The sequence below is a fragment of the Schistocerca serialis genome, chromosome 5 (assembly GCF_023864345.2).
Source record: "Schistocerca serialis cubense isolate TAMUIC-IGC-003099 chromosome 5, iqSchSeri2.2, whole genome shotgun sequence".
NCBI lineage: Eukaryota > Metazoa > Arthropoda > Insecta > Orthoptera > Acrididae > Schistocerca > Schistocerca serialis.
Genome location: NC_064642.1, coordinates 798,371,288 through 798,398,472, shown reverse-complemented (window position 1 = coordinate 798,398,472; position 27,185 = coordinate 798,371,288). Strand labels below are relative to the sequence as shown.

General features: G+C 43.3%; 1 protein-coding gene across 1 annotated transcript in view; it reads right to left on the bottom strand.

Annotated features, from left to right (window-relative positions):
• LOC126482232 (discoidin domain-containing receptor 2-like) overlaps window positions 1–27,185 on the bottom strand; it is a 342,209-nt gene that overhangs the window by 49,995 nt on the left and 265,029 nt on the right. Inside the window, exons 6-10 of the mRNA XM_050106211.1 lie at window positions 25,557–25,704; window positions 23,441–23,620; window positions 11,558–11,691; window positions 11,191–11,398; window positions 7,725–7,829 (exon numbers count right to left, since the gene is read on the bottom strand). Of these exons, the coding sequence (XP_049962168.1) occupies window positions 7,725–7,829; window positions 11,191–11,398; window positions 11,558–11,691; window positions 23,441–23,620; window positions 25,557–25,704 (775 nt within the window). The remainder of the gene's footprint in view (window positions 1–7,724; window positions 7,830–11,190; window positions 11,399–11,557; window positions 11,692–23,440; window positions 23,621–25,556; window positions 25,705–27,185) is intronic.

The window sequence follows — 27,185 nt, the reverse complement described above, 5'->3', positions numbered from 1 at the left end:
GAAACACACTGGCGTGTCAAAAGTTAACAGCTACACAGCGGGAAGGAGGTTACAATGGTAAAGCTAAATCCGAAGTTGATGAGGGATATCAAGTTGCAAAATATCATGTATCAGGAGGTCAAATTGATAAAAGCACAGGCAGGGATGTGTTCAACACTAGCAATACAAACCTAGTCCACTGAATCTAGATTTCGAGCGACTTGTGAGACCTGAGTTTCAAATAACTTACGAATGACGTCGTCAACAAACCGCCGACATTTCGGCAGCAGCACACCTTACCATTTTGAGGCAAAACTGCAGCAAGTAAGGGAGGGTTATGCAACGAAATTTAATACCTCGGTTTTCTGAGAAACTGCGGAAAGGTGAAAGCTGTAAACAGCTGTAAGTACTAGCGCCATCAAAACCAAAGGTGACCGGTGTCAAAATTTCTCGATAGCGAGAGGTAGTATAACATTCGTCCCTCTGTTTTCTGACAGGGGAGAGAGCACTGTTCCAAACAGGATTTGAAAATAAACCACTGTGCCTTTTTGTAAGGTTGCTTGCTAATTTAATTTCAACAGTTTCCTTAATAACACTACTGCAATAGCTGGAAGTAATGCCAGAATCTTCGTGTCGGTATATTCCGTAGAATGACCGCTGCCAAGACAACGTTCTGCAGTGTCGCATTTGCTCGGTTGTTTTAAGCAGGTGTGCCGTTTATTCTCACTACACCAGTCCTCCGGGTACGACCATCTGAAGTAGAAGTGTCTAGTAAACAATGGCTCTAAAACGCATAATTCAAGAGCTATAAACACTTGTTCAGTAGAAGAAATGCCTTTCACAGTAGTTAACATGAACAAGTGCTCTTAGCTGTTAAGATTTGTTTCACGGTATCGAAGATAAAGAAGTGCTCATAGCTTTTAACGTATGCATTTCAGAGGCCATGTTTACTGTTTATTTTTTTTTGTTCAGTTCGAGTGATAGTTCGTGTCATATCCGTGAATACCATACCTCCTCGGACACCATGAATTAAGACATGATGTATAACTGGGAATGACACTCATCGAAACGTCTCGGAATTCGAACAGAGCCACCCGAATGGCAGCCCGAAAAAATTTCGGTAACTTAACCGACATGCAAATGTAATGAGAGTATCACAGATGATTTTTTTTTAATTTCACGGTACTTTGTAGGTTCTTCTGTAATACAACAAGCGAAATCAAACGAACATGAACAATACAATATGAGTGTAAAACCTGTTATACATAGCATTTAACGAAAACTATATGTCAAAGAATCACTGTTAGTAGGAGACGCTAGAATTTTAAAATTTACAAAACTTTTGAGCAGTTTTGTAAGCAATATGTGACAAATGAGAAAGTGTCATAGCATATTACATAAACACGTCGTGCTAATTGTATGTAAATTTATTAATAATGTATGCAAAATTTTGTTTTTGTACGTATTTTTGTCTTCCAAAGATAGCTGTAATGGACAGTTAAGAAGATTTTGTACGTTTGATGACAACAGTTATGAGGAGACTAATTAATACTAATTTTGTTGCAACAGGAACTACGAAATCTGTCGCTGTTGCTGTTAATAAATGTTAGCATAACGAAGACTAATGTTTGACCAATTCAGAAAATATGTTTCTTACTCATTATGCGTCCATTTTTATTGGTGAAAATTTTAGATAATTAGTCTAGAGCTTGTGCTATACCTTAGCAATTCATGAAGTACCTGAGCTCGCTTCTTCAATAAAAACGACTAAATACGAAGGTTGGAACATTAATAGTGGCAACAATTTATTTACAGCTCGTACAAAATAGATACGTGTTTCAAAGTTTTACTGGCCTTCAAAGCAGTCATCAGCATTGTGTATAACCCGTTGCCAGCGATGAGCCAGTTGTGTTGACAGAGCGGCGCGGTCTATTGCCCGACGAATTTTTAACAGTTCTGAAGCGAGTGTCGTGAAGTGTTTCCTTTACTTTAGAAATCGAACTCACGACGGCTTTAGTCAGGGGACTGGAGTAGGTGCCAGAGCATTTATTAGGCCCATCAGTCAAACAAATCAGTAACAGATTGCACTGTACGCGCTTGAGCCTTGTCCTGCAAAATGATGGTCAAGTCCTGCAGAAAATGTCATAACTTCTGTCTCTATGCTGTTAAGTTTTGGAACACAACCTACGATCACCTTAGAGGCAGAAGTGAAGACACTTTCTGCTGGACCTGACAATGCTCAAGCAGGTATAGTGCAAGCTGTTACTGATTTGTTAGGCTGATGGGGCTGCTAAGTGTCATACCACCTACTGCACTCCCCTCACTCAAGTCCTCGTGAGTTCAACTCGATTTCTAAACTACAGGAAATACTTCACGGTATTCACTTCACAACTGCTACAAATTCGTCGGGCAACAGACCGCGCCGCTCGAACTGTCAACACAACTGGCACTGCTAAGAGTACGCTACGACATCCACATCGCTGGTGACGGGATATGCACAATGCTGGTGACTACTTTGAAGGTCAGTAAAACTTTGAGACACGTATATATTTTGTAACAGCTGTAAATAAATAGTTGTCACTCTTAAAGCTCCAACTATCGTTTACTGTAGACATTCTTTCAATCCATATGTGGCATACAGCAAACCAGTGCTTCACAGTATCGGTTAAAAACAGTCTACGTTGCAATTTTAGTTTTTTAATTTTTTTTATTTTTTTTATTTTTCATCTAGAAAAGATAACCCGAAGATGCCTAAATAAGGCGAAACGCGTCGTTGAAAAATAAAAAACTAAAATTGCAACCAAGACGGTTTTTAATCAATACTATCGAATACTGTAGCAGTCAATGTGTAGCCAGCAGCGATGTAGGGTCAGTGTGGTCGCACGGGCAACTGAGTTATGCTTTATTGGATAACGGGGAGCGGGGACACATAACTCGCATCACAAATCTGTCGCAGCTGTCGCATGGTCTAAGCTGTAGGGTCAGTGTGTCATGAAATAATGTCCGTTTCCAGTACAATTTTCTCAACATGTAACAGCGACTCTCCCGTATTAGCATCTACTAAAACAATGAGGTTTTCTTCGGTCGACTTGGAGACATCTGCATTAACTAAGAGGGACTTCGAGGTTATGTTTCAGCCGAATGCCTTCCTAGCGCGGCCTCGCTTGCCGTGAGCACCAGCACTCCAGGCTGTGACGTCAGACGCCGACAGACTGCTGACTGCCCAACGCAGATAGCATTCAGAGAAAGCCACGACGAAGTGGCACCGGAGCTACCACACAGAAACACGCCAAGCTCCCTTCAGGGAAGAAGCACAGCTGTCGGCGGAGCCCGCTTGGGGGCTGTCACATCAGCAAGCAAGTGAGTTTACTGTAAATCTTACTCCACTTGGCATGGGCTTTAGTCACGTAAGACCCGTAATCGGAAGTAAGACGGATGTGAACTGCAGCCTAAGCGAAATTCAGTAGCGAAATGTCGGAAAATGATCCCGCACCATTCTTGTCAAGGAGACAAGGTGCTTACAACTGATTCATTAGATGTCACCTAGCCCCATCGGAACTTCTTCTCATGTAATGAACTGTTCGATACTACTCTAAATTTAGCAAGACTTGAGCGGATTTCCCTACCTAAATTACTAGTTCTTATTGTGGATGCTCATAGAGATTTCTGATTGTCAAATAAAAAGTACAATTGTTCCGTAAATACATTCTTGTATAGGAGTTTCGATATGTTATCAGGTACCGATCCTACATAACGAAATTTAGCAGTCACAATTCAAAAAGTATATGATTTGGAATGAAAATGCAATAATTCTATTCTTCATTGTCATCTGAAAACAGAATATCTGCCTCCATTTGTAGTTTTATTAATTTTACCATCGATAATGGAACAGATTTTCTGAAATAACGGGTTGTTGGGGGCTTCAGTCCATAGGCTGATTTGATGCAGCTCTCCATGCTATGCTATCCTGTCTAATCTGCTTCGTTTCCAAGTACCTACTGCAACCTACATCCTTCTGAATCTACTTAGTGTATTCATCTCTTCGTCTCCCTCTACGATTCTTACTCTCCACGCTTCCTTCCAGCATTAAATTGGTGATCCCTTCATGCCTCAGAATGTGTCCTATCAACCGATCCCTTCTTCTAGTCAAGTTGTGACACACTCTTCTCCCCAATTCTGTTCAGTACCTCCTCATTAGTTACGTGATCTACCAACATAATCTTGAGCATTCTTCTGTAGCACCATATTTCGAAAGATTCTATTTTCTTCCTATCTAAACTATTTATCGTCCTTATTTCCTTCCATACCTGGCTACACTTCATGCAAACACTTTAGGAAACCACTTCCTGACACTTAAATCTACATTCGATCTTAAAAATATCTCTTCTTCAGATACGCTTTCCTTGAAATTGCCAGTCAACATTTTATATCCTCTCTAGAGTTATTTAGCTCCCCAAATAGCAAAACTCTTCTATCAATTTAAGTGTCTCGTTTCCTAATCTAATTCCCTCAGAATCGCCCATTATCCTCGTTTTTCTCTTCTTGATGTTCATCTTATATCCTCCTTTCAAGACACTGTCCATTCCGTTCAACTGGTCTTCCAAGTCCTTTGCTGTCTCTGACAGAATTACAATGTCATCGGCGAACCTCAAAGTTTTTATTTCTTCTCCATAGATTTTAATTCTTACTCCGAAGTTTTCTTTTGTTACCTTTAATGCTTGCTCAATATACAGATTGAATAATGCCGGGGATAGGATTCAACCCTATCTCACTCGCTTCCCAACCACTACTTCCCTTTCATGCCCCTCGAGTCTTATAACTGCCATCTAGTTTCTGTACAAATTGTAAACAGCCTTTCGCTCCCTGTTTTGACCACTGCCACCTTCAGATTTTGAAAGAGAGTATTCCAGTCAACATTGTCAAAAGCCTTCTATAAGTCTACAAATGCTAGAGACGTAGGTTTGCCTTTCCTTAACCTATTTTCTAAGGTAAGTCGTAGGGTCAGTATTGCCTCACGTGTTCCAACATTTCTACGGAATCCAAACTGATCTTCCCCGAGGTCGGCTTCTACCAGTATTTCCGTTCGTCTGTAAAGAATTCATGTTAGCATTTTGCAGCCGTGACTTATTTAACTGATAGTTCGGTAATTTTCACACCAGTCAACATCTGCTTTCTTTGGGATTGGAATTATTATATTCTTCTTGAAGTCTATTTCACCTGTCGCATACATCTTCCTCGCCAAATGGTAGAGTTTTGTCAGGGGTGGCTGTCCCAAGGCTATCAGTAGCTCTAATGGAAAGTTTTCTACTCCTGGGGCCTTGTTGTGACTTAGGTCATTCAGTGTCCCGTCAAACTCTTCACGCAGTATCATATCTCCTATTTCATCTACAGATACGTTCTCTTCCAGTTCCATAATATTGTCCTCAAGTACAACGCCCTTGTATACACCCTCTAAGTACTCCTTCCATCTTTCTGGTTTTCCTTCTTTGCTTAGAACTGGTTTTACATCTGAACTTTTGATATTCATACAAGTGGTTATCTTTTCTCAAAAATGTCTCTTTATTTCTCAGTAGGCAGTAGCTATCTTACCCCAACTGATACTATCCACTACATCCTTACATTTGTCCTCTAGCCATTACTGCTTAACCATATTGCAATTTCTGTCGCTCTCATGTTTTTCACGTTTGTTTTCCTTTCCGCTGCTACATTTACTGTATTTTTATATTTTCTTCTTTCATCAGTTAAATTCAATATCTCTTCTGTTACCCAAGGATTTCTACTAGCCCCTGTCTGTTTACCTACTTGATCCTCTGCTGCCTTCAGTATTTCATTTCTCAGAGTTACCCACTCTTCTTCCTTGTATTTCTTTCCCCTGTTCTTGCCAATCGTTCCCTAATACTCTCTCTGAAACTCTCTACAACCTCTGGTTCTTGCAGTTTATCCAGATCCCATCTCCTTAAATTTACACCTTTTGTGCAGTTTCTTCAGTTTTAGTCTACAGTTCATAACCAAGAGATTGTAGTCAAAATCTACATTTGCCACTGGAAATGTCTTGCAGTTTAACACCTGGTTCCTAAATCTCTGTACTACCATTATATAATCTATCTGACACCTTCGAGTATCTTTAGGCTTCTTCCATGTATACAACCTTCTTTCATGATTCTTAAACCAAGTGTTAGCTACGATTAAATTATGCTCTGTTCATAGTTCTACCAAGCGGCTTCCTCTTTCATTCCTTCCCCCATTGCTTATTAACCTACTGCTTTTCCATCTCTTCCTTTTCCTGCTATCGAATAGCCGGCTGCTGGTGGCCGTGCGTTTCTAGGCGTTACCGTCTGGAACCGAGCGACCGCTACGGTCGCAGGTTCGAATCCTGCCTCGGGCATGGATGTGTGTGGTGTCCTTAGGTTAGTTAGGTTTAAGTAGTTCTAAGCTCTAGGCGACTGATGACCTCAGTAGTTCAGTCCCATAGTGCTCAGAGCCATTTGAGCCATTTAACTTTGAAAATATTAACAGCCAACTGTCAGCAGGGCTTTAAGGAAAATACGATAGTCAAAAGGGACGGTTTTGGATCCAGTCGCACCTTGGTTGCCCATTGAAAGTAAGAGGTTGTTTGCTTTGAAGTACTCCTTATTATTGTCATATTGTTTTCTAAGTTCTTCAACCTTTAAGCACAGTTGCGCATCTTAACCCTGAACCTCCCGACATACAGCTTTCGAATTAAAAGTTACGTCATCTATTCTGAGTTACTGAATTACTTTTGTCACCAATGGTGCTTTATAGTTTTCATGTGTTGTAGAAGGGCATTTAATAAGGGAGACTGTGTCCAGTACGGTAATGAACACCGCTGTTTTACAGATAACGGGCGGGATCCAATCCAGCCGTCTGGAAATTTCTGTCATACTGTTTGTTGTTTCGATTTGTTTTGCATAAGCTTATTCATCTTAAGGTGTAAGATCGAAAAAATTTTGCAGATTTGTTCATTCTGAACAACATTTATGCTTATATACTGTTAAATGAACAGGTTGTGTGAAAAGGAAGGTATATTGGTGGGTCCTCCCTTCCACGTTTCCTTAATTCCGGTGAGTATCACGTTTCATTTGTAAAAATGTGTGTGCACAGACGAGAAGATTAAAATAAACTGCTATTGCGAACTGAAATTGCTGATTCTTCTCTGGAAAAAATAAGCACTAATCCTTACAGCATTGTCACGAAATCTACCTTTAGCATAGGAAAGAACAGCCACCAAATGAGGGACATGATGTAGTGAAATTAGAAGGAAAGTCAGCGTTGGCTCTAATTTTGATGGTTTATTGACAGCAAAATCGATTTTCAATCACATAATGATCATCTTCAGTGCTGTAGTGTACAAATTAAAACTCATAGGTACTGGTGTCAAGTGATTATCAGCAATCAAAGCTATGAAAGATCACAATAACGTTGAAGGTTTACGGATAACGTGCAACATTATGGAAGAATCGCACTAATCACAACGTTTCATCGTCCCCAGCGGTACAGTTGGTACCTGACATTCTCCTCATCAAAACTCTGTGCAACGTATAGCACTCCTTACAGAAAACAAAGTGTTCCAGTTGACTGGTGAGCTTTTCCGTGCCGGAGAGGGTGTGAGCCCAGTGAACTAGTATCCTGAGTGCTCAGTCATTCTGCAGCGGGCAGTGGCAGCTGCCGGCGCACGAGTGCAGAAACAGCTAGGTACCAGTGCTACAGGGACGAGTCGTACTCACCAGGCCGTCCCCCGGCGTGCTGTTGGTCCCTCTCGATGAACACGTCTTGCGCCGGAGCGTCTTGCGCGGGCAGCACCTCCTCAGAGAAGTTGCCGTGCGCTATCACTGCAACGCAGGACACATCGTCATTAGCTGCGGCACACAAACCTACCTCACCGTTAAAATTATTTAAAAGCAGCCGATATTAACTTCTGACTGGTTTCGGCCTTTTAATTACGGGCCATCATCACATCATCAGAGTGACTGATCAGTAACAGTGACTGAGGCATCAACAGCGGGTCAGGCGCCGCCATCACCGTCATCCAGGTGCAAACTCTGATGATGGCCCGTAATTGAAAGGCCGAAACCGGTCAGAAGTTAATAACGGGTGGGAATAAGACTGCTTTTAAATCATTTTATCACAACAATATTGCTGTTCTCCGACAGTGTTACATAAAACTACCTCAGTGTCCTAGAAAGAAAGAACTATGGTTTTGATATAAATAAGATAACTACAGAAAATTATTTTAAAACGATACTTTATTTCATTATGAATGAAATAAATAACATGCTTAATAGGAGCACACGAGTAGCTTCAGTTTTGGTACACAATGCCAATACCGTAGACACATGTTTCTTTTGAAAATGGCGATGTCAGGGGTCGGTGGGCATTATAATGGATAGTAATAACGAGCGGTTGAGACACTGTGCAGCAAAGCGTTGACAGTTCAGTAAAGGACTAGAGCTACAGTGAACATCTAGATCATCCAGAAAAACTTCCTCCTTATGAAGTGCAGAAGCCTTCGTTCCTCACGTGTACCTTTGTCAACTGTGCTTCGAGGGGTAAAGGGACTTGCACGAGCGCAGTAACGACATCATTACACGTACAACGCATGGAAACGGTCAAGTAGACTTAGCCGTCACGTTCTACATACATGCCGATGGCAGGGTACTTAGTTCCCTGACAAACATAACATGACACTGTATAGAGCTTACCAGCAGGGCACCGTTTGGGCAGGAGATGCAAGCTGTTCGAGGTGATGACATGGTTTGAAATGGGCCCCTTGACAGATGTGTTATTTCCTTCCACTGGTCAACAACTCTATCGATGTCCGTCTACAGCACTCTGAGAGCAACAAGTACCTTCAACAGAAAAAGAACTAGATCCCCCAAACGCTTCAGAAATGTACCAAATTACCTTACTTTTGTTCTTTTGATTGCATATGACATACCATGGAGTAAGTTGTGTGGATACAGTTCCGATGAATCTCTTTCCGTTTTGGATTGTCCGATGCTTTCTGTGGCATTTGGAGATCAGGTGATGACGAATCGTCACCATAATAAGAGCGATAGGTGATGTTTCACGCTACTAGATACATACCACTGATTCATTATCTCGTGAGTGTATTTTGGATTGTCAGCACAATTAAACTGTGATATACAGGATATATTGGAGGGCAGCGTGGAGGGTAAAAATCGTAGAGGGAGGCCAAGCGATGAATACACCAAGAAGATTCAGAAGGATGTAGGTTGCAGTAGGTACTGGGAGATGAAGAAGCTTGCACAGGATAGAGTAGCATGGAGAGCTGCATCAAACCAGTCTCAGGACTGAAGACCACAACCACAACAACATACGGGATGAAAAGGATGGGGCAAGGAGGGTAAAATATCTGAAACCTTACCGACATTTCAAGTCACTCTTCGTTTTTCCACGTCAGCAGTTCCCTAAGCGTTGCGTTAGATATGACCTCTCCTTATATCGTGATTAAAATCTTTCGGTGGAAAACATAGATTGTTGTTCTTAATAACCATTTTTTCTCTGAATTTTGTAAAATTCTGCAGCACACAAGCTATGCACTTTTGATGTAATCGTTAGTTCAAGTTTACATGTAATTAACACAATGAAGCTCGTTACTTTGCTTGAAAATGTTTATGGAGACACAGTAACTGGTTGTTAAAAGCTCATTTAAGCGAGCGTAAAGCTGGTTTTTACTTGAAAGAACCTCATGTGCGGTAAGTACATCAGCCAAACTCTTACATCACCCCTTTATTTCGAAATTCGTGGTACAGAAAACAAAAAATTAGCTCTGAAGCATGGGTTTATATTCCTTTGCAGTGTGTGCATATCACTAAACCAAGAAATAATCATTTGTACGACAATAGAATCTTATGTTTCCGATGTGGTGTTTTACACAGCACTCCCGAGTGACGTCAATACGTGATGGATTGGCCCCTTGCTAGAATTCCGGGTCTAATCCATCGTGCACATTGATGACATCTTCAAACCAGCCCTGCTCCAAACTGTCCCACTCTTCAATAATGATTCTGAGTAAGTCGCGCAGAATACATTGTCGTTGTCGACGTCGAAACGCAGATCGTTTCGGTCAATGCTACGGAAGTTCGTTTGGGTTTATGTCTGGCGAAGAGGTAGGCAACCTTATTCTGGTGACCTGGCACTCAGAAGGGACATTTTTACGAGAACAGGTGAGTCATCTTCCATCAAGATGAAATTGTCACCAACATGTGGGCGATTTGGTCCAAGTATTCATTGCAGAATTTCGTCCCTGTACCGTAGAGCAGTGAGAGTGTCCTCAACATACTCGAGAGGTGTACGGTGGCTCAATGTAACGTCACCACAGAACATTACAGCACCACTATCCTGTTGCAAGTTTGAGAGCGGTGTAGGAGTCGTTCGATATCACCGAGTTGTCTCGAAACACGTTGTCTGCGATGATCAGGGTACAAACAGACCCGAGTTTCGTCCTTAAACAACCCCCGACCTCAATGCTGGGACGTCCACTCTGCATTATTTCTTGTCAATCTGCAACGCTGTCCATGGTGTTTGGTGTACGACGTCATCGTCGCCATAGTCGATGGGAATACAAATTCGCAACATGAAATCGTCTCCCAACAAGTTGATGCGAAATGCGAAATCCTGAAACCTCCTCGAACGCCGAATTCAGTTCTGAAACACTCACATCACGGTTCCTTTGACTTAAAAATCATAGGTATCTGTCATCCTGTGCACCTGTCAACGTGCACGGCCTGTGCAGCGTAGGTCCTCAGCGCACCACATCATATCCGCACCACATAACCTTGACGCAGGGTCATACGTTGAACAACTTCCCTGTTTCACAAGGCTATTGCGCTTAACCTGGTGATGCGAACCTGATCATTGGTCGCCACTGTCCTCCCTGGCGTGATAGACGTTCACTTCGCTGTGCCACAGACGCCTCTAATGCGTCTCTACTGGTGCTTAATTTCAAGTGAAATGTTGCGCTTCGCTGCAGTGTGGTGGTCTACGCGTAGGTAGTGCTGATGGTAATTTCCAAACAATGCCAGGCACGACCTTCCGACCGACATGGGGACTGTCACAATAGCAACACACCTGCACGACATATCGGGATGAGGTAAAACTTTCGTTGATGTGTGCATGGGAGCGTTTGGAGTAGACATTTACTATGGCGCATGTGTAAGAGTTACTCACCAGAGTCAAAAGAAACTTCGCTGATCATGATCCACCTGTTGGCGAAGTGCAGCCGGAGTTTCACGAAGCGGCCCACACGATGATGCAGCTTGATGGTGATGTTGCGCGAGTTCTCGAAGATGCGGTCCTCCATGTACGTGAAGGTGATGGGCTCGCCTTCGTAGATCTTGCCGCCCACGCTGAACAGCACGTTCGCCTCCGAGAACACCTGCACTGGAACCCAGGACGACTTGACTGTCATCTCTGAGTCGACAAAGCGCGTCGCCTGGCGCTCGCGCAACGCAAAGTGTCGCAAGAATTCAGAGACAGGAAGCGACTTACAGCGGGTAATGCAATTTAGATAGTTCAGGTATGTTCACGCACTCACCTGCACATCCCGCGTGAACTGGTTGTTGCAAAATATGTGCACGGCGTTGAACTCACGAACCTTGTCGAACTCGAACTTAATCTCGACGGGCTGCCCTCCGCGGGTGTCGTTCCTCCAGCCGACCCATCCTTGGCCTGCACAACATAGTGACGACAGATGAGACAAGAGAACCACAAATCACTATCATAAAGGTGTGCTTACACGACGAGTACAAGGTCCGGTATTTGACATTCATTATCAGTAATTGAGCGGTGCAAGGAAACAGCGCTATCGAGTCAACCAGCGACTCCAGTTCTAACTACTGTTCGAGGAAACCAGCCAGTGAATAAAATATCTGACATTCTAAGTTTGACATTCCAGCATTTGAAGTAAAGGATTAACAAAGAAGTAGGTTAACAACAACGTGTTAAAGCCAAAACGACGCTACCCAAAAAAATGCAACACCCTCAAAGACATGTTATTTTACCGACAGGTTAGTTGACAGGTATATCATCAATAAACGAGAAGGTGATGAATTTAGAACAATTGAAACACATATGTCACAGTAAAGGGAGTCCAGACAGTCGCATAAGTACACAGTGTACTTCTGGCGGCAACGTAGGCGTGTATGCTGGCATGCAGACAGTCATAAAGCTACTGAATGGTATCCTACGGCAGACTACCCAAAGTATGCTGCACCTTTCGTTGCGTTTTCACAATGGCTTATGTAGGTGTTATAGAATAAATTCCCGCTTCTTCATGACCCATACGTGTTCAATTGGAAAGCAATCTGACGATCTTTCTGGACGGGGAAGTTGTTGTACACCACGAAGAGCCGTTTCTTTTCTTGCATTGTGCTGAAAAAGCACATCACCTTCCTGTGAAAGAAATGGCATTAGCACAGGGATGACAGCCTTATCACTTTAACCTGCAGAAACCCGAAATGAGACCGCGAGCTGTAACAGATGGCCCCCACGCACCATGAAGCCTGGAATGGAACCTGTGTGTCGTGGACAAATGCACGCTGGGATGGGCAGGTCACCAGGTCTATGTCATGCCTGTAGGTCCTACACTAGCAAGCAGACAGAACCTGTCCTCATCACTGAAGACAACAGAGCGATATTGAATTCTCCAGTCAATTCTTCGACGACACCAGACAAGCCATGTTTGGTGGCGTCGTGTCGTCAATGGTAATCTGGCCAGAGGCACATGTGACCTCAGTCCTGCCACAAGCAGACCATTCCAAATGAACCCAATGGTACAGCAGGTGCAGCATGTGCCCTGTCAGTCGGCCACTGCTGCTCGAAAAATTCTTGGACTTCATCGTGCGTGTGTACTACGCGGACGTCCAGAACCTGGTCTACAGGTGTGGGAATGTTCCACTGACCACTGCTGGAAGCAGCCACACACCACCGATACATTCTAACCATCATGTCCATTAATCCATCGATATGACCATCCGGCTTCTACCGGGTTCGTTGAAATGATCGAAGCTGTTCAACAGACAGGAATACTTACTCGTCGATGAGACTTAGCTGTACTCTAGAGTGAATATTGGAGGCACTGTTCAGCACTAAACTCAGCACAGTTAATGGCTACAGAGTCAAAACAGGAGGGGCACAGATAGGCCTACAGAGCACCATTTGATCGCATATGACTATGTCAGATGAATCTCTTATCACCAGCTCCACTCAGTCGCACATATTGTACCCTGGTGCCATTGAACACATTCCTTTGAGGATGTTGTATATCTTTTTTCGGGGTAGGTATTTAGATCACGCAGATTATGATATAGTTAAAAAACCTCGAAGATATCTTGAACAAGCAGAATAATCTAACAAATGATAACCTAACTCGTTCTCTTTTAAACTGTTACCTTAAAGAAGAAGATAACCTCAATGGAGCCATTTAAGACATGAACTTTTTTGCGTATGTGTATGTGTATGTCTTAAATTTCGTTCGAATCACCCTCTATAAATGTCCTAAAACGATCTGACAATCTTGTTGTTTGTAAGTGAAATTATTACGAAGATAGGGCTTACAAATCTGATGCTGTAAAAGATTTTTTGTTTGACCACACCTGTTATATAATGTTTATTCACGCTGAACTATACCTTGCTCTTGAAACAAAAATTCATTATTTTAGTTTACATGATATCTGGAGGAGGATCCATTGAAGATATCAAAATCGTAAAAGAAATCTTTTATTAAGTACATCATAGAAGGTGAACTAAGCTTAAGTGAGAAAACCATGCAGGAAAAAGTATGCAGGTGGGAGACTGAGGAAAGATAACGGAATGAAAATCAATAAGAGAAAGAACCATTGGTGTCTTTAATCTATTTCGGAATATCAAATGTTCGTACTAGGAAAAAAGCGTTCCTGAATAGAATTTTAAGAGCTACAACTTCAGGGTTTTAGGTCAAATATACGCACCCAAATGTTTAAGTACCTTTAAATAAAACATTTCTACACGGTTATTATCAGTCGTGCGGCATCCAACAGCGGCCTATCCGTTAGGTCTCATTCTAGTTGCACAACCTGCCGATCTAAAATTTTGTATCAATATATCTTGTGCTCATAAACTGGTTGAAAAAGAGTGGTCACTTACGAATGAGAGAAATATTGAGTACTGAGACAGAATAGTTTCACAATACGCCCTCCTGTTGAAAACAATGCCAATTTTTGGAAAAAAAATATTTTTTTAACAGAACGTTTCTGCCCCCTGGTAAGCAGAGATCCAAGAACACAGTCTAGAACAGCATGAGAGGAAGGAATGGCTAGATGAATGAGGGTGAACGCACGTAGAGAAACACGAATCTAGTGCGGACGGCTGCTGTAAATACTATTGTTTATTAATTATGCTTTATTTAAATTGTGTATGATTATTATTCAAAAAAGATTTAAAATATGTTTCGTACTGGTTCCCCCAAGCTAGTTCTCGCGATAAATAAAATAATTAATTGGCATGCCTAAAAAATAATTCAATACTCTTTGCTATGGAAGACGCAAAATGAGCGGGAAGAGTATTCGCGTTGTCTACCTGAATATTTTATTGTCTACCACCTACACAGGAATGAGAGAAATAATAGGTCGCACGGCAAGAAGTAGGAGCTAATTTTTTCCATGTGCTGTTCGCGAGTGTAACTGTCTTACAAATGTTTTGAGAGTGGTTTCATGAACTTCCTGCCAAACACTTAAGTGAAGGCGCGACTCGTGATTTCCATATTGGGGATGACTACCAAACTTACTACGGGAACTTTGGTGCCAGGTTCTTCTAAAAAATTTCCAGAATGTAATTAATTTCAAATACTACACTAATAGATAACAGGAAAAGCTCACGTCAAGAAAATATCTATAGGCAGCGCGTTTAGCCGACGAGATCACATATCCCGACACTTCATCGCAATAAACCGTACTAAAAAGACGCGTGTTGGAGAGTTTTATCTTCATTGCACGCTTAATAGCTTTCGTGTTTTCAGTTCCGAACACGAGAGGTGTAATTTTTATCGTGTGTATCCATTCCACGGTGTTTATGAGTTTACGTGACAAAATAGTGATGTTCCGTGACTTTACGGGGCATTTTCTGTGAATAGTTGACAGAAGCAAGCCGAGCAGCCTCTATGTTGATGTAAATGTTTGTGAAGCCAACATATCACATCTGCTGTTTTCCGTATTTATACGACAGTGTTAAGAAAATATGCAGTTTAAATGAAACCTTACATTAACGAGCTCTCCAAAACGTGTCCCTTTCAGCTTGGGTTTTTGTACTAAAATGTTGGGAAACAGGATTTTTGTAGCTAAAAATGTGACGGGTTATTGGTCCCCTGAAAGTACGAGGGCAGTTCAATAAGTAATGCAACACATTTTTTTCTGAAACAGGGGTTGTTTTATTCAGCATTGAAATACACCAGGTTATTCCCCAATTTTTTAGCTACACAACACTATTTTTCAACGTAATCTCCATTCAATGCTACGGCCTTACGCCACCTTGAAATGAGGGCCTGTATGCCTGCACGGTACCATTCCACTGGACGATGTCGGAGCCAACGTCGTACTGCATCAATAACTTCTTCATCATCCGCGTAGTGCCTCCCACGGATTGCGTCCTTCATTGGGCCAAACATATGGAAATCCGACGGTGCGAGATCGGGGCTGTAGGGTGCATGAGGAAGAACAGTCCACTGAAGTTTTGTGAGCTCCTCTCGGGTGCGAAGACTTGTGTGAGGTCTTGCGTTGTCATGAAGAAGGAGAAGTTCGTTCAGATTTTTGTGCCTACGAACACGCTGAAGTCGTTTCTTCAATTTCTGAAGAGTAGCACAATACACTTCAGAGTTGATCGTTTGACCATGGGGAAGGACATCGAACAGAATAACCCCTTCAGCGTCCCAGAAGACTGTAACCATGACTTTACCGGCTGAGGGTATGGCTTTAAACTTTTTCTTGGTAGGGGAGTGGGTGTGGCGCCACTCCATTGATTGCCATTTTGTTTCAGGTTCGAAGTGATGAACCCATGTTTCACCGCCTGTAACAATCTTTGACAAGAAATTGTCACCCTCAGCCACATGACGAGCAAGCAATTCCGCGCAGATGGTTCTCCTTTGCTCTTTATGGTGTTCGGTTAGACAACGAGGGACCCAGTGGGAACAAACCTTTGAATATCCCAACTGGTGAACAATTGTGACAGCACTACCAACAGAGATGTCAAGTTGAGCACTGAGTTGTTTGATGGTGATCCGTCGATTATCTCGAACGAGTGTGTTCGCACGCTCCGCCATTGCAGGAGTCACAGCTGTGCACGGCCGGCCCGCACGCGGGAGATCAGACAGTCTTGCTTGGCCTTGCGGCGATGATGACACACGCTTTGCCCAACGACTCACCGTGCTTTTGTCCACTGCCAGATCACCGTAGACATTCTGCAAGCGCCTATGAATATCTGAGATGCCCTGGTTTTCCGCCGAAAGAAACTCGATCACTGTCTGTTGTTTGCAACGCACATCCGTTACAGACGCCATTTTAACAGCTCCGTACAGCGCTGCCACCGGTCGGAAGTCAATGAAACTATACGAGACGAAGCGGGAATGTTTGAAAATATTCCACAAGAAATTTACGGTTTTTTCAACCAAGATTGGCCGAGAAAAAAAAGTGTTGCATTACTTATTGAACTGCCCTCGTATATAAATGCCCCTGCTTGGTTTTGAACTGTTTATGTTTTTACTGATTTTTATGTTGGGTCTGCGTGCACGATGTTCCTGCACTGTTATCCTAAACCCATGACCCAAACATTTACTTAATAAAATGCATACTGAATTCATATTGTGCTGTTTTCAGACTCAAAGTATGCTACAGTTTTTGCCAATATAATAAAACCCACAAAAATTCAAACATAATACATTCACAAAAAGAAACACGGTAATAATGCACTTTATCGCGCAGTCGCGGTTAGCAAGAAAGAAGGTTATAAATAATTGAAGGTAATTTGACAGGTTTCGCGTGCATGTTCTTCGAATCATTCATGAAACTCTCCGTCGATTGTGCACATACGTCACTAGTGCGCTCTAGCGAGACGTCTACAGCTTAGAACACCATTCCTTCAGAACGTTGAATTGACAGCGCCAGAAACAAAAAACTGTATTCTACCCCTGTAAAGCAAAACGTTAATCTTCAGTCAATGACGCACGACGTTCAGAGAAAAGTTTTCGGCCGCGAAGCAGCGGAATGTGAAAGTTACGTGGAGGTTGCTAAAAACCAGGCTGAAAGAAATGGCCCATAAAATCTCCACTCCACAGAAGACACCCCCCCCCCACCCCATAGCTCTGCGGCGTGGAGATAGCCGTCATTTGAAGGCGCAGCCTAAAGAGTGGCTACTACCTGTTTCAAAAACGTCAGTCGACGTCAAATGTTCGAAAAACGTTAACAGTCGCTAGGTAAATTCATATGGGAAATATTCGAGAAGTGTCCTGATAATTTAAATTCTGTAATCAAATTGTGAAAAATATGTTTTAACAGGTGCACTCTGCGACAGAGAAAATGACGTACCATCGAAGGAATTATCTGAATAGGATGAAACCGGTAGACGTGATGTACATATGCAGACAAACTCATGATTACAAGTTCAAAAACGTTGGATTATTTATTCAAGAGAACGCAGTTCAGAAACTGAGCAACTCAATAACGTGTTGGTCAACCTCTGCCACTTACGCCGGCAGTTATTCGTATTCGGATTGACTGAACATCCAGAGGGATGTCGTGCCAAATTGTTTGTAAGGTTGAGCTGTAAGGATGCCGTGGATGACAAGAAGAAGGGCTCTGATTTGAAAAGAAATGGCAACGCAGAGCATCACTGGTAGATGTCGGGCAGTATGGCGGGCGTCATTCGTTTTGGTATTCCACCACAGTCAGGACGCATCTACAGGTAAGTCATTGCTGGTCAGCGGGGTTCAGTTAGAAGCGGGATTCACCACTGAAAACAATTCAACTCCATTCAATGAGATGGCAGGCCGACGACGTCAATGGAGACACCCTGATCAGCGTGGAATATTAACCTGACTGTTGGCCGCCATGTTCCTGACAGCAAGGAGTGATGGTTTGGGGTGCCATATTTTTTCATAGCAGGACCCCGTTGGCTGTCATCCGCATCACCCTTACAGAACTGCGGTGCGTCCAAGATATTTACAACCCCTTCTGCTGCCTTTCATAGCAAGCCATCCTGTGCATACATTTGAGTGAGATAAAGCCAGCCCGCACATGGTGAGAGTGTCTGTTGGCTGTCTTCGTGCTTGCCAAGCTCAGCCTTGGCCAGCAAGTCTTGATCTAAACCACATCGTCCATACGCTTGACATACGTGTTGGTGGTCGTTCTCTTTACCCACAGACTCTTCAAGGACTGTCATGGGCTCTCACTGAAGAGTCGAGAACATTTACAGCATTATTGGTAGGGCCCTCCAACCAGTTCGCGATTTCGACCATTTAACGCGCCAGTTGGACAAAAAAATGATTCAAATGGCTCTGAGCACTATGGGACTTAACTTCTAAGGTCATCAGTCCCATAGAACCTAACTAGCCTAAGGACATCACACACATCCATTCCCATGGCAGGTTCGAAGCTGCGACCGTAGAGGTCGCGCGGTTCCAGACTGAAGCTCCTAGAACCGCTCGGCCACCCCAGCCGGCCCAGTTGGACAGAATTTGGGACGACATCCATCAAGAGGATTTGCAACAACACTGTGAATCAATGCCAAGCCGAATAACTGCTTGCATAAGGGCCAGATGTGATGCAACGCGTTATTGACTTGCTCAATTTGTGAAGATCTTTTTCTTGAATAAATCATCGATAGTTTTCTTCAACTGTAATCATTTGTTAGCTTGTTGGTACATGTACGCCAGTTCTACCGATTTCCGTCCCATTCAGGTAATAATCTTTCTTGGTACGTCGTTTTTACGTATGTTTTCTTCTTAGAGTGTATTTTGGGGCGGCTCCCTCTCAGGGCCTTTAACTACGAGCCGTGCTTGCTTAAGTGTGAACTGCGGCCTAATCATATAAATTTACATCTACGAGATTACTCTGCTGTTCACAATTAAGTGCCTGGCAGAGTGTTCAATGAACAACCTTCAAGTTCTCTCGCAACCGTTCCACTCTCGAACGGTGCGCGGGAAAAACGAACAAAAAAATATTTCAAATAGCTCTGAGCACTATGGGAATTAACTCCTGAGGTTATCAATCCCCTACAACTTAGAAAACCTAACTAACCTAGGGACATCACACACATCCATGCCCGAGGCAGGATTCAAACCTGCGAACGTAGCAGTTGCGCGGTTCCAGACTTTAGCGCCTAGAACAGCTCGGCCACTCCAGCCGGCTTAAACCTAAGGAAATCACACACATCCATGCCCGAGGCAGGACTCGAGCCTGCGACCGTAGCGGTGGCACGGTTCCGGATTGTAGCGCCTAGAACTGCTCGGCCACCCCGGCTGGCAAAAAACGAGCACTTAAATTTTCCTGTGTGAGCCCTGATTTCTCTTATTTTACCGTCATGATTACTTCATCCTATGTTGGTGGGTGCCAACAGAATGTTTTCGAAATTTGAGGAGAAAACTGGTGATTGAAATTTCATGAGAAGATCCCGTCGCAACGAAAAGCGCCTTTGTTTTAATTATTGCCACTGCAATTCACGTATCATGTCTGTGACACTACTATCTCCCCTATTTCGCGATAATACAAAACGAGCCGCCCTTCTTTGAACTTTTTCAATATCATCCGTCAGTCCCACCTGATGCGGATGCCACACCGCACAGCAGTACTCCAGAATAGGGCGGACGAGTGTAGTGCAAGCGGTCTCTTCAGTAGGTCTGTTGCACCTTCTAAGTGTTCTGCCAATGAGTCGCAGTCTATGGTTTGTTCTAACCACAGCATTATCAACGTGATAATTCCAGTTTAGGTTATTTGATATTGTAATCCCTAAGTAGTCAGCCAAAGATACAGCTTTCAGATTTGTGTGACTTATCGCGTAATCGAAATTTAGCGGATTTCTTTTAGTACTCATATGAATAACTTCACACTTTCCTCTATTCAGGGTCAATTGCCACTCCTCGCACCACACAGATATCCTACCTACATCATTTTGCAATTGACTTTGGTCATCTGATGACTTTACAAGACGGTAAATGACAGTATCATCTGCAACTAGTCTAAGAGGGCTATTCAGGTTGTATCCTACGTCGTTAATATAGATCGGGAACAATAGAGGGCGTATAACACTTCCTAGGGGAACGTCGGATATTATTTCTGTTTTATTCGATGACTTTCCGTCTATTACTACGAACTGTGACCTTTATGACAGGAAATCATGAATTCAGTCGCACAACTGAGGCGATATTCCGTAGGCACACACTTTGGTTAGAAGAAGCTTATGAGGAACAGTGTCGAAAGCCTTTTGAAAATCTAAAAATATGGTGTCAATTTGACATTCCCTGTCGATAGCACTCATTACTTCATGAGTAGAAAGAGCTAGTTGTGTTCAGCAAGAACGATATTTTCTGAACCCGTGCTGACTATGTGTCAGTAAATCGTTTTCTTCGAGGTATTTCATAAGTTTCGGATACTGCATATGTTCGAAAACCCTACCGCAAATTGACGTTAGTGATATGGGCCTGTAATTCATCGGATTACTCCTATTTCCCGTTTTGGGAATTAGTGTGACTTGAGCAACTTTCCAGTCTTTAGGTATGGAACTTTCTGTGAGCGAGCTGTTGTATGTAACTGCTAAATCTGGAGGCCTTCCCTTTATTAAGTGATTTAAACTGCTTTGCTACACCGAGTATATCTAATTCTGTGTTTCTCAACTTCGCAGTTGTTCTTGATCGGAATTCAGGAATATTTACTTCGATTTCTTTTATGAAGGAGTTTCGGAAAACCGTGTTTAATAACTCAGCTTTGGTGGCACCGTCAACAGTGACTTCACCGTTGTTATCGCGCAGTGAAGGTATTGATTGCGTGCTGCCACTGGTGCACTTTATATATGAACAGAATCTCTTTGAGATTTTTGTCAGATTCCGAGACAGTTTCGTTGTGGAAATTATTAAAAGCATCTCGCATTGAAGCACGCGCTATATTTCGAACTTCTGCAAAACTTTGCCCATCTTCGGGTTTTTGCGTACTTTTAAATTTGGCATGCTTTTCTCGTTGCTTCTGCAACAAAGATATGACCCGTTTTATGTACCGTAGGGGATCAGTACCATCACTTATTAATTTGTCTGTTATGTATCTCGCAATTGCCGTCGATACTATCTCTTTGAAATCATTCCACATCTTTTCTACGCTTAAATGATCAGATCGGAAGGAGTCGAGAATGTCTGTTGAAAAGGTGTTAAGAGCATTTTTATCAGCTTTTTTAAACAGCTGTACTTTGCGTTTCTTTTTGATGGTTGTGGGTGTTACGGTATTCGGCCTAGCAGCAACTGCCTTGTTGTCGCTAATCCCTGTGTTCGTCATGATACTCCCTATTTGTCCAGTATTATTTGTTGCTAAGAGGTCAAGTATGCTTTTGCAACCATTTACGCTTCGAATAGGCTCATGAAATTAATTGTTCAAAATAATTTTCTGAGAAAGCATTCAGTACAATTTCGGATGAGATTTTACGCCTGCCGCCGACTTTAAACTTATAATTTTGCGAGCATATCGAGGGTTGACTGAAGTCGCCAGCAACTATAATTGTATGAGTGGGGAAACTATTTGAAATGAGACTCAAGTTTTCTTTGAACTGTTCAGCAACTATATCTTCTGAGTTGCGGGGTCGGTAAAACGATCCAATTAATAGTTTAGTCCGATTGTCATGTTACACTACCGGCCATTAAAATTGCTACACCACGAAGATGACGTGCTACAAACGCTAAATTTCATCGACAGGAAGAAGATGCTGTGATATGCAAATGATTAGCTTTTCAGAGCATTCACACAAGGTTGGGGCCGGTGGCGACACCTGCAACGTGCTGACATGAGGAAAGTTTCCAACAGATTTCTCATACACAAACAACAGTTGACCGGCGTTGCCTGGTGAAACGTTGTTGTGTTGCCTCGTGTAAGGAGGAGAAATGCGTACCATCACGTTTCCGGCTTTGATAAAGGTCGGATTGTAGCCTACCGCGATTGAGATTTATCGTATCGCGACATTGCTGCTCGCGTTGGTCGAGATCCAATGACTGTTAGCAGAATATGGAATCGGTGGGTTCAGAAGGGTAATACGGAACGCGATGCTGCATTCCAACGGCCTCGTATCACTTGCAGTCGAGATGACAGGCATCTAATCCGCATGGCTGTAACGGATCGTGTAGCCACGTCTCGATCCCTGAGTCAACAGATGGGGACGTTTGCAGGACAACAACCATCTGCACGAACAGTTCGACGACGTTTGCAGCAGCATGGGCTATCAGCTCGGAGACCATGGCTGCGGTTATCCTTGACGCTGCATCACAGACAGGAGTGCGTGCGATGGTGTACTCAACGACGAACGTCATTTTTTCGGATGAATCCAGGTTCTGTTTACAGCATCACAATGGTCGCATCCGTCTTTGGCGACATCACGGTGAACGCACATTGAAAGCTTGAGTTCGTCATCGCCATACTGGTGTATCACCCGGCGTGATGGTATGGGGTGCCATTGGTTACACGTCTGGGTCACCTCTTGTTCGCATTAACGGCACTTTGAACAGTGGACGCATTTCAGATGTATTACGACCCGTGGCTGTTTCCTTCTTTTAAGCAGAATAATGCACGTCCGCATGTTGCTGGTCCTGTACGGGCCTTTCTGGATACAGAAAATGTTCGACTGCTGCCCTGGCCAGCACATTCTCCAGATCTCTCACCAATTGAAAACGTCTGGTCAATGGTGGCCGAGCAACAGGCTCGTCACAATACGCCAGTCACTACTCTTGATGAACTGTGGTATCGTGTTGAAGCTGTATGGGCAGCTGTACCTGTACAAACCATCCAATCTCTGTTTGAGTCAATGCCCAGGCGTATCAAGGCCGTTATTACGGCCAGACGTGGTTGTTCTGGGTACTGATTTCTCAGGATATATGTACCCAAATTGCGTGATAATGTAATAACATGTCTGCTCTAGTATAATATATTTGTCCAATGAATACCCATTTATAATCTGCATTTCTTCTTGTTGTAGCAATTTTAACGGCCAGTAGTGTATTTCGCAGGAACTATCTACTTCAGTTTCACTACATGGCAAACTACTTCTGACATCAATAAGTACTCCACCGCCAACTGTATCCTTTCTGAACACTACTAGATCTCTGGCAGGGAAGTCAGGATACAACAAGAAATCGCGCCTTTGCTCTGCTGGTTGGAGAACGAGCGCATGTCTAGGGCGGCAGTGGCAGGTGGCGGGCGGCAGGTACCTCTGTCGGCGGCCGTGTAGTGTCCGGCCCGGAAGGTGTCCGGCGCGACGCGGCCGTCCGTCAGCTGCCCCAGCCCCCGGCGCAGCTCGCCGTCCCAGTGGCCGTCGTACGTCGCGTCGAAGAACTCCCAGCCGGCGCCGCGCTTGTCGCCCTGCGGCATCGAGTAGCTCACCACGCCGTCTGCAACAAGCAACCACTCCTACCTGTCACCAGTGTTTGCAACGTACACTTCGTGCAGTTATTACGAAACGGTAAACAGCGCGTGCAGCATTCTCCAGTTGTCGTCCGGTCGCAAATAAGAGGTGTTACAGTAAATAGCTAACAGAAGGACTCCCTGCTGAGACACCACCGCCAGCTAGTTCCCTCTGTGCTAGTTCGAGGAATAAAGTCGCCCGCTGTCTCAAGCTCCTTTGAGCAGTAGCACCCTGTTACATGCAAGGCAGAGGGGATTTAGAAGAATTACTGTCAAATAAGGCAGAAGGCATAAATAAGATTGCTTCGTATATTCTAAAATCGTCAGTGGTAATGAAAACCAACCGACTGTTTAAGCTGTTTATCAGAATCTACGAATCTGAATTTCGGTGGATAACGTACACACAATGCTTAGCAAAGCAACGGTAGATAGATGCGTTAACTATCCCACAATCAAATTAATATTTCAGGCATCCAAGTTAATAACAAGAGTAACATACAGAACAGTGGAAAAGCCATTTGCCAACCTGCCAACGGTCCATTTGTCAACCTGTTAGATGACGATCAGTTGGCCTTTAGGAGGAGAACGGCACAAGGGCGGCAGTTCTAACGTTGCTCTTGATAATGGAAGCTACACTTCAGTAGAAGCATGATACAGTCATAAGTTTTGTCGACCTGGAGACAGCGTTCGACATTGTAAAGAGGTGGAAAATGTCAGAAATCATCAGGATACTAGTTGTAAAGTGCAGGGATAGATGGGCAATAGTCAGAAAGTACAAAAACCAAGAGGGAAACACAAGATGACAATGAACGAAGTGCTGCGATCAGAAAAGTTTTAAGGCAGGAATGCCCTCTTTCAACCCTACTGTTAAGTCTGTAAATCGAAGAAGCAATGACGGTTCAAAGAATAGGTTCAGGACTAGGGTTAGAATTCAGTGTGAAAGGATATCAGTCATGAGATTTGCTGATAACTTTAATGTCGTCAGAGAAAGTGAGGAAGCATTGCAGAACCCGTCGAATGGTAACAAAAGTCCGGTGAGAATAAACCGTGCACATGCAGTAAACCTAAAAGAAACTACTGTAATGGTGAATAGCAGACATGAGTGTAGCGATAGCTTAACATAAAGACTGGTAACTACGAAGTAGACAAAGTAATTGAATTCTCGTATCTTGCAAGCATTTGACATAACGCCGTTGGTAGCACGGTCATAAAAAGCAGACTGTGACAGACAAAGATAACATTCTTGGCTGAAAGGAGTCTGCTAATATCATATACAGGAAGAAGTTTTCCGATAATGTATGTCTGGAGCACAGCATTGTAAGGAGAACCATCAAAAAGACTTCAAGTATTTAAAGGTTGTACTACAGAATAATGTTGATAATTAGGAGTTGACTGTTAAAACATGAGGTGGTCCTTTGGAGAGTTGCTGAAGTATGGAAAATATCGTAAACAGAACAACAAGGAGGGACAGGATGACAGAATATGTATCAAGACATGAAGAATTAACATCTTCATATTTTCGAGGCGCAGAGACTGTTCCATAAAATTTAGGGCGTGCAGCCGCATAATTTCGACTTCTTCTAATATTTCGGCTGAATACCATCCAGCCATCTTCAAAGTGAGCTGAAATATTAGAAGAAGGAGCCGAATTTATCCGGCCGCATGCCCGAAATTTTATGGAACAATAATGGATTAAGTTTCGTAACTATTGAGGGGGCCGTAAGTGGTAAAAGCGTGCAGGGGAAGGTAGGGACAAGAATGCATTCCACAAATAATTGTGAACGTTGGATTGAAGTGCTACTGTGAGATGATGACGTCGGTACAAGACAGAAAATCATGGGACCAACTGTCGATGGACGACTTTAGTTCTGTTTTCAGGTAGAGAGGGCCACAGTCGAGATAGATCGCGTGGTGTGCACCCACCTGTCCAACGACAGCCGTAGAGCTCGACCCTCATGCAGACGGTCCTGCGGTGGAAGCTGTAGGGCAGGAAGCGCACCCTGCTCGCCCAGATCGCTGGCTCCAGCTCCTGCTTGGACTCCAGGTATGTGTTGGTGTTGCCCTTCAGCACCTGCAATTACATGCACTGCTCACAGCTCTGCCCGTTCGCAGACTATCTGACCCAACTACAGATATATTTTACAATGAAAGTACCAATTTGTAAGACAGTAAATGAGATTTAATAAAACAAAACTTCGCCAGATGTATTCTTTAAACTGTACAGGGTGTAACGGGTATAAATGCAGATATTTCTACTGGAGACTGAGGACACTGTAGTGAACATGATTATGTCAGTATTTACTTTTGCAGCTGTCACAAGTAGTATGCTTTTAGGCAGGGCAGCACCTCCAAGTAGATGGGGGAAAAGCAAGCCACTAATTCTTATTTTCCCCTGAGCGGCAGGTCGGCTGCTGAAGTGTGCGTGCGTGGATACACATCAGTTAGCCTATACTAACAGGTGTAGTCCACTTTGTGGTGCAGTTACAACCATGTAGAAAACATCAGGTCTTAAAGTTTGTTATGTGTTCGTGGGAAGACAGGTCGACACAGAGAAAAACAACAAATCACTGATGTGCGTACATATTAAGGTATCACAAATAAAAATCTCTGTACTTAAGACACCCTATGTGGTGTCACCGCCAGACACCACACTTGCTAGGTGCTAGCTTTAAATCGGCCGCGGTCCATTAGTACATGTCGGACCCGCGTGTCGCCACTGTGTGATCGCAGACCGAGCGCCACCACAAGGCAGGTCTCGAGATACGGACGAGCACTCGCCCCAGTTGTACGGACGACTTTGCTAGCGATTACACGGACGAAGCCTCGCTCCTTTGCCGAGCAGATAGTTAGAATAGCCTTCAGCTAAGTCAATGGCTACGACCTAGCAAGGCGCCATTAGCAACATTGCATGTATATATAGAGTCTCACTTGTATCGCCACAATCTCCAGATGTACCAAAAGGATGGATTAAAGTTAAGTATTCCAGAAGCTACGTACTTTCCTTTATAGCATTCATTACGTATCCTGTTTCAGACCTCACGCCATCCTGCTTTAACTTAGCGCGTGCCTTTCGGCTTCCTCTCATTGTGTCTAGGCTGTCTTGTCTAGAGACAACACCCTATATATTTCATACTTTGTGGCAGAATGTGGGCGATCTGCATTTTAATATATTCTGAAAAAAAAACTCCAAAAGGCCAAGATCGCTAGTGAAGCAATTATTTCGATAATAGGTTCCTGTGGGACTATTTACCTTCTTAGGACCTTATTCTCTACAAATTCACGTAACCTCCATATGTGTTGTGTCACATCACGAATATGTAACTGAAGATCATGAAGATGTAAATAAACAAAATCTACAAACATGTGGATAGTGCGCCAAGTGGAAGTGTCCATGCTCCATACAAAAGAGGAACACATACTGCAATCAGCTGTTGTGTGGACAAGAGCGCTTGTATTCAGTACACTATGTTTGTACATAATGTTTATTTTAAATTTGACCTGCTTATACCTTGTGACTTTCATGATCTTCTCACACATATCCGTGATGTAGCT